Below are 8,447 nucleotides of genomic sequence, written 5' to 3'. Positions count from 1 at the left end.
AAAAGTATTTTTAATACTTTTTTATTCGAATACTAGTATTTGTATCTTAATACTTTTTCAAAGTATTTTTTACAAGACTGCCCGGAGGACATGACGTTTGGTCACTATTTGTGGTGGAGATTCAGAAATTGACGTAATATATTATTCTGTGCTTATATGATACCATTGAACCATAGACCTACAAACTTATGGACAGCGCTTAGACAGAATTCAGAGTATAAAGTGAGCGAGAAAAAAAATAAAGTAGTAAAATGTATACAGTTCGTTATGCGGACTTTATGCGGGCTCCTTTACTACTTTATGTTCTTTCTCTCTCAGTTATATGGTTATATGATCGCCTAGAATTGAAGACAGCTGGTAGCTTATAAGTCTATGTTCATAGGCGCAATTTCAACTTTTGACTTGGGGGGCTGAATATATTAAAGGTGAGCAGAGTAAGGAGCATTTGAATATCCTGGATTTTTTTTTTTGGGGGGGGGGCTTAGCTTTCCCCTAAGTCCCCCAATTTGCGCCTATGTCTATGTTGCTACATTAACCTGTGTACTGTGTAGTATAGGAATTATTCATGTGATTTTCGTTTTTTGGAAAATATATGCATTATTTTTAACTATTATATGATTTATGATCCTCTTTAGATTTAATAATATTTTATAGCTTGTACGATTACGCATTTATACATATTGCATATTGTATAATATTATGTGTATATTTCATAAATATTTTTTTTATTTTTGTGTAAATAATTAAATTATACAATCCATTAACACTATAACCTGCAGTGGCGCAAATAGAAAAAAATGTTAAGGAGGGGCTCAAGCCCCAAACTTTTTTTTTTTTTTAATTATAATATATATTATATTATTATTTTTTCAGAGGTCCAAGCCCCCCAAGCCCCCTACTACCTATTTGCGTCACTAAATATATAACTAGTTACATATTTTATATCTTTGTTACCTACACGGCTACACACGGCTACACATGTACACATGTACCTACACATGGTAAGCAAATAATATAATATAATATGTAGTGTGTAACCTAACCTCAGATTAAAATGGAGATTTCGGTAGGTTAAAATAAGTAGGCAAAACGAAATACACATTTTGAGGACATTTCAAAATTGTAACCTTTTCGATACACATACACGCATGCTCAATTTAAATGGCAATAGGTTTTTCTTACAGATATTTTTCTTAAAACAATTTTTGTGTAAAATGTTTTATTTTAATAACGAAATGGACAAAGTTTTATTGAGTAAGTGTAAATTTACAATGTAAAATGTTGATGAATATATAATTATTGTCTATTGAATATATAATTTGTGCGCCGGTGGCCGGTCTACATAAGTCTATGACTATATGTCTATGTATGTTACTATATCAGCGAGACATTATATACGATTGTAGCTCTGCAGGGCTGTTCATTGGTCCATAGGTAATAAGTATATGAGACTATATGGATAGGTATAAGTGTATAATACAATGTTTTTCAAACTTTTGATTTTACTTAAAGTCTAATTTAAATGTAAAAATAATAATGTAAACAATTCTATAATAATATCTGGATTCTGCAGACACTATAAAGGTTGAGTGGGTAGAGGAGGGGATGAGAATGGGATTAGACGCTATTAGAGAAAGATTGTTTGGTTCAAAGTAGGAGTTCAAACTTCACCAACGTCCCTTATATGATTATAAAGCATCGTTCTTGCGAGAGACACGCAATAATTATGACGTACGTTTCCCTGACTCCTACATTTTGAGAATGTTCAATGTTACAATTTTTTTATGCAATTAATTAGCACGGTGCAAGCCAGGGGTGGCTCTAGGGGGGACCCTAGGGGCCGCCACCCACCAAGCTGAATTTCTAAACAATTGTACACTGTTAAAACAAAATTTCAAAAAAATTCATCGAAATTATCTGAAAATTATGACTTCCCCCACCCCTAACCATGTCTCTGGAGCCGCCCCTAGATGCAACCAGCATATTTAGATTAGGTACTTACCTATTTTTCAGCATTTGCACGAATAATGAATATTTTCGTAATTTGCACGAAAAGCCAACAATTTAAAAAAATTTTGAAAAGTTAGATGGGTGGGGCCAGGGACATGTACGTCAACAATTTCCCGTCAGGTAAATTCGTACATTATTCCCCTTCCTAGTAAATCCATTTTCTGTAATCGCACATTTCCCCTACAGGCCCCACAATGGGTTAAGTAATTCGAGTTTAAACTGATATACAGGGTGGTAAAATGACGTGCGGATTTTGGGTTCAGTTTTACACATAATCTAAAAGCCTGAAAATTAAGAAAATAGTCCAGTAAATACATGCTAATTGCATATTGTAATTCAATTAATTACATAAAAAATTGTAATATTTTGAATGTAGGGGATCAGAGAAATTAATTTGTTAGAATTGACGATGCTGTTGCAGGTCTACAGAACATCGACAGACTACAATATTATATTATGGTAATGTAGGTACGAATGTGTACATTGTACAAAGACGAGTATATAGACGTCGTAGGCACTTCCGCTTCCGTCATTGTTCTTCTTTGTAATTATCCGCTACCGGCGGCGGTGGCAATTGTGTCGGGATCTCAGGACCACGGTCATCACACACACCCGGTCCACGCCACCAGCGGTCTAAGTTCTGGTAGCTCTTGGCCGGAGCGCCTTCGTCATGTAGCATCGCGCACAGCCGGCAGAAGAATTTTGTGTCGATAAACTCGCCGGAGCCCTTCCACTGGAAGAACTCATTGTACAGGTCGTCGTCAGCGTCCAACTGCCGCAGGTAATTGGCCAGCTGTTCGGGCGATTCGTAGTCGTCCACGTGCACGTACGATCGGTCGGGTGCGAATCGCTTGTAGTCCTCAAGGCGAGCGCCCATCACGACCGGTAGAACGTTATTCCTATGTGATGTGAAACGTTTACTTAAAGATAAAATACCAATAGATACTCAGTAGTCAGTAGCACAAATTAAAATATACTGCAGGGTACCCAACGAATAACTAACTATGTAAACAACTATTCTTCTAGAACCCAAACTGACTTGCCAGAACAGCTGTTACAACTTGCAAACTACATCTTGCGCTTGTTGTCATATTAGTGGCAACTTTTACAAAATAATTTAACATCAAATCTGTAAATACTTCGAATTAAATTAATTACGTATTGAATATTAATGCTTAAAAGCTTTAAATTTTAAAATGATAATTAAAAAAAAATCATTACATTATATTTTTATATTATATATATTTTAAAACGGTCATAGTCAATCCATTAGTACAAATTATTAATTCCCTTAAAGCACTAGTATATCTTTACGGCTCTACAATTTTGGAAAGTCAGTTTATAAGCTCCTTATATCATGTATTGTCGGGTATCCAGTATTTCAGTATATTGTAATTCGTGGTCAGTAGTTAGTAATGTACGAAATATGTTCATGTTATTTAAATTTAAAAATGTACCTATTGATAATAAACGTAATCACCAATCAGTAAAAACATTATTTAATATTTAGGTATACCAATGGTATAATAACGGTTAAACCGATAGTACTGAACGTTATACATTATGATAATGAATATTTTATATAGCTACATAATAAATAATAATTGTATTTGTATATATGTAATTATGCAGTGTTGGGTAAGTTACTTTTAAAAAGTAATTACGTTACTTTACTCGTTACTCAAATAAAATTGTAGTGAAATTACTTTACTTTTCAAATAGAAAAGTAACGCATTACTTTCTCGTTACAAAAAAAAAATATGTATTAGATATATTTATTCATATTTACTGAAGTCCGTTGACAAAAAACTTTTCAGTCACGTAATCGATACAATTTGAATTCTCGAAAGCCAAATAAAATTTGTAGTCCTGGTCCAGCATTCGTAGAAATTTATCAGATTCGATTTTTTTTAATTCATCACAGTCACCATACACATCTACAGATATATTATATTTGTTCAACTCTCTAGCATATAATAGTTCCCTGTCATTATCAGTGTTGCAATCTGAAACAATCATCGCCACTTGTTTCGTTTTATTTAGTGCATAATTTCGATTAAATTGTTCAACCTGAGTCACTGACGGATCGTAATAAGCCCATCGTTGGTAAGGCGTTACGATATCACTGTCATGACGATATGTAGCAGTCCAATTGATTAAATCATGGTTAACGTTAAGATCTGTATAATACGCTGACTCAATAATAAACAAAATCCATATCTGTGGAGCACACAACAATTTTATAAAGGCGGAAAGCTTATTTAATTAGATTTTATGTATTTTCCAACTAAAAGGAAATGTAGGTACAGTCATTTTTACTGTCGACCTCTCCCTAAGTATAATCTAGATTTTAGTTCCAACCAGAAAAGACGCTGACGTTGAAAATCTAAGTATTTTTACTACTATACAAAATGCGAAGACAGACAAAAAAACACACTCATCATTTCAAAATGAATACATTAAGATGCTCAGAATCTAAAATTTCGTTTCTTAAAAATACTAACTTTCTTGAAATTCAAAATTCTTAATTAATTGTTATCTAATCACAACCAATACGCCTGCAGTTTATACCAATTAATTGCAATAATTATTGTGTTATTATAGCTGTGAACATCAGTGTTGGGTAGTAACGTAACGCAAGTAACGCGTTACTGTAACGGCGTTACTTTGCTTGTAATGCGTTACGTAATTTCATTAGAATTATTTCTAAGTAACGAAAATGTAATGGAAATTACTTTTGAAAAGTAATTTCTATGGAATAACGCGTTACAGTTTCGAATTATTAAGTACCTGGTACCTATTGCGAATTGAAAAAAAAATATATGTATAATGCAGGTATTATTATGTTTACCAATCTAATATATATATATATTTAATTTTAACTCGGCACAATTCAGTTTTCAATGGTTTTGATGTTTGAAATGTCTAATTGCACCGTAAAACACGAGAACAGTCAATTAAATGTATTATTACTTTAAATAGGTTTCCTATGAATATAGCTTGTGTGGAAGACTACATTTGTTATGATCCTATTAATTATACAGGTTTTATAAATAATTTGCTTGTTCAATTTGCCTGCAAAAGATAATTGCCCAGAAATTAAAAAAAAAATTTATTTTTGTAACGATAAAGTAATGAGTTGCTTTTTTATTTGAAAAGTAAAGTAATTTCATTACAATTTTATTTGAGTAACGAGTAAAGTAACTTAATTACATTAATCTCTTAGTAACGAGTAAAGTAACTTAATTACTTTTTAAAAGTAACTTACCCAACACTGGTGAACATATAGTGGCCCCTACCAAATGGGTAGGTACAGACGTACAGTTTATAGCTTATACCCACTAGCTTGATTTAGTATATATACTATATTTGTATAATTCATATCTGTCCTTGCAGGAATTCTTCAATATTCCTAACTCCTAATTGCAGTACTGTTTAAATGTTTGATCTTACTTGTTTACCGGTCTTTATATGACCTGGATTTGAGAATTCATTTCGGAATAAAATTGAGTCTATGTTTGAGATTTTTGATTTGTCTGTAGTAATTGTGCATCTATTTACTGGGCAATCTTTTGAAATGAATTCGTTTTGCCCGCTATCAACCATCCATTCATTAATATTGTTGTATAATAAAATTGACTTGATTGGTGCATTGGTATGATCGTAATGTGGTGGCACAAACATTAATTGTTCTTCCACGCGATCACTATCTATTTGTTCCTTAGGCCACACTTGTGAAAGTTTTAACCAAGACCTTAATGGGAACAATCGAGCTTTAGTTGGTCTTATTGTACCATCTGAAAAAAAATTAGGCATAGGTACATGATACATAGTAATATTTATGAATTTTCTAAAAATATACGTCATGGACAATGCAATTATAAAATTATGAAATATAATATATAGATTATATCATATAGACTATCCACTTAGGTGGGTAAATATAAAAATTATACAACACATGCAGCAAGGCGTACGTACTAATAAAAATGAAATTATTTTGAATTGACGAATTATTATTACCTTTGAAATACCACGGTAGAGGTGGGTTCGCAATTTCATTCCATTCCATTTCTTTGTTGTAAGGCGTTACAGTTACAATTGGCTCCAAAAAATATGGATGGCTCTGTATAATAATTTCGATTAATGTAATTTCACGTTTACAAATTTAAATTCGTTGAATATCAATGATTCAAAAATATAATATAAAAACTAAATATATATATATTTTGAACCTACATTAAATTAATTAAATTTTTTATAAAGAAAAATGCAAAGTATAATATTCATAATTTATTATGTTTAATTATAATTTATGAGTAATCAAGCAGTAGCCCTATAATTTTCAAAATTTTAAAATTTTCATTATAATATTTAAAAAAAAAAATATTTTTATTTCTCGTCACACTTAAATTGCTTCCCCTTCATTATTTTTTTAAGGTTTCTCAAATTGTCTCCTAATTTTTCAAAATATTTTATTGATAGAATTAAAAAAATTCAATATTTTCATTAATTAAATTGAATTTAAAAAAAAATTAAGCATTAATAATTTGTAACTACCTGTTGATTGAAATTACCCGAAATATTCACTTTCGGTTCATTGTACTTGTCTGGTCGTTCTAACTTCTCCAAATTATATTTTGTTTTAATTAACCAATACGCCGTGTAGATACTATACAAAACTGAGACACTTAATACAAGAATCAGTAGACAACGTAACTGTCGATTTGTCATGATATTTTTTTTTCTCGTCTTTTTTATAATGAATCTTTTGAATATGTTTGATAGCCACTGACATATCAATAAGATTAATTATAGTTACATTCGTTGTGGTGAATTTAATTGAAAATTTTTCTTTACAGCTTATAATTATTTTAAGTTATTTTATATATTTTTAGAATAAAATCCTGATAATTTAGTTTTTGAAAAATGCATTGATAGAAAAATATGTTTTCCGCTCTTAAATAGAAACTAAATAACTGTATAACCACATGGTTTTAAATGGGGCCGAAATATTTTTTTAGGAAACAATAATATGGTGTTTAAACAACTGTTTTGAAAATAGTCAAGTCAGTAGGTACAGGTAATTGTAATATACGTGTATAGTGACGTGTATAGTATGCAGATATAATAATATATTACGCATATCATTTATGGTAAAAACGTATATCTAAACGTAATATAGTCTAATCAATTTAATATATAACAAGCATAGTTTTTCTTTAAATTTCTATAAGAAAACACAAAATTATTAATTTCCCATCGAAATGTGAAATATAAAAAATTGTATAATAATAAAGTCTAAACATTGCTTTTATGGTTGTTTATATTTTAAATTATAGCGCCTGCAGTATTACATGCATACTATACTATATATGTAATAATTTCCACTGAAATTATGCTATAAGTTATAAGTTATAATTATGATTATAATATAATTATATTATAACTATGATTTATAAATGGACTGAAAACATTTTGGCACCAGATAGTAACCACTGAAATAACGTGCCTGCTGTTAATATTTTATATATTTAATTAGTAACGTTACTAACGCTTATCGTGTACAACTTATTATTGCCTATATAATTCTAAACACATCATAAAAAAAGTCCATTGGGTCATCGGGGTGTGGATGCTTATAACTTAATGAACCATTTACTGGATAAATATTATATGTAATATAAATATTGATATAAATTTATATTTATTACAAGATATTTGAAATAAACCAGCTTAGTAGAAGTGTATAGGGAAAAATGTCAACACAGATTAAAAAAAAAAATATATATAAGGTTTACGTTCCCCCGTCAAAAAAAAATATTTGTCTTATAGTTGAGTCTAATGTATAAAATTGCGAATGACTACATCTTCTGCAAAACTCGTTCTGGGTAATAATGGTTGTGGTGCAGGTGAGTATGTGTGACCGCGAAAACCCTTCTGGCTGCTAATCTTAAAGCTGGTAATCACCCGAACACTCGTTATTCGACTGGCGGCGGTTTAAGCCACTTCGTCGAATGATCGCACACGTCCGGAGGCCGCCACCAGCGCTCCAAGTCCCGGTAGTGCTTGGCCGGCGCGTCTTCGTCGTGCAACAACGCGCACAGCCGACAGAAGAACTTTGTGTCGATAAACTCGCCTGTGCCCTTCCATCGGAAGTACTCGTTGTACAGGTCGTCGTCAGCGTCCAACTGTCTCAGGTATTCGGCTAGCCGTTTGGGCGAGTCGAAGTCGTCCACGTGCAAGTACGACCGTCTAGGCGCCATCCGTTCGTAGTCCTCCCGGCGTCCGCCCATCACGACCGGTAGAACGTTGTACCTGCCAACCGATAATTAATTATTGATGATAATTATTTCATGACATTATTTCAAATAATATCGAAAACTATGAAAGTGTTTGTATCTTTCATATAGTTTCAAAGCTGCTTAGATGCAATG

General features: G+C 31.8%; 2 protein-coding genes across 2 annotated transcripts in view; both read right to left on the bottom strand.

Annotated features, from left to right (window-relative positions):
* Positions 1-1,204: 1,204 nt before the first annotated feature.
* LOC100167629 (glycoprotein 3-alpha-L-fucosyltransferase A-like) lies at positions 1,205-6,930 on the bottom strand. Its single transcript, XM_008181722.3, has 5 exons — positions 6,571-6,930; positions 6,034-6,136; positions 5,464-5,807; positions 3,800-4,230; positions 1,205-2,909 (listed from the first exon to the last, which is right to left on the bottom strand). Exons 1-5 carry the CDS (start codon positions 6,742-6,744, stop codon positions 2,540-2,542), a joined length of 1,422 nt encoding a protein of 473 aa, XP_008179944.2. The 5' UTR covers positions 6,745-6,930; the 3' UTR covers positions 1,205-2,539.
* A 495-nt stretch (positions 6,931-7,425) lies between these two features.
* LOC100574117 (glycoprotein 3-alpha-L-fucosyltransferase A-like) overlaps positions 7,426-8,447 on the bottom strand; it is a 5,374-nt gene continuing 4,352 nt past the window's right edge. The window contains exon 5 of the mRNA XM_003242372.4: positions 7,426-8,328. Within this exon, the coding sequence (XP_003242420.1) occupies positions 7,992-8,328 (337 nt within the window). The 3' untranslated portion in view covers positions 7,426-7,991. The remainder of the gene's footprint in view (positions 8,329-8,447) is intronic.

Source organism: Acyrthosiphon pisum, chromosome A2 (genome assembly GCF_005508785.2).
Source record: "Acyrthosiphon pisum isolate AL4f chromosome A2, pea_aphid_22Mar2018_4r6ur, whole genome shotgun sequence".
Taxonomy (NCBI): domain Eukaryota; kingdom Metazoa; phylum Arthropoda; class Insecta; order Hemiptera; family Aphididae; genus Acyrthosiphon; species Acyrthosiphon pisum.
Note: the sequence above shows the minus strand (reverse complement) of the source record. Positions and strands in the feature narration are given on the sequence as shown.

Excerpts from the sequence above, each read along its gene's own strand:
- LOC100167629 (XM_008181722.3), bottom strand. The coding sequence starts at position 6,744 with ATGACAAATCGACAGTTACGTTGTCTACTGATTCTTGTATTAAGTGTC. Across the intron at positions 5,808-6,033 it reads TCTACCGTGGTATTTCAAAG|ATGGTACAATAAGACCAACT; the intron begins GTAATAATAATT and ends ATTTTTTTTCAG. Across the intron at positions 2,910-3,799 it reads TTTTTTGTCAACGGACTTCA|GAATAACGTTCTACCGGTCG; the intron begins GTAAATATGAAT and ends CACATCACATAG.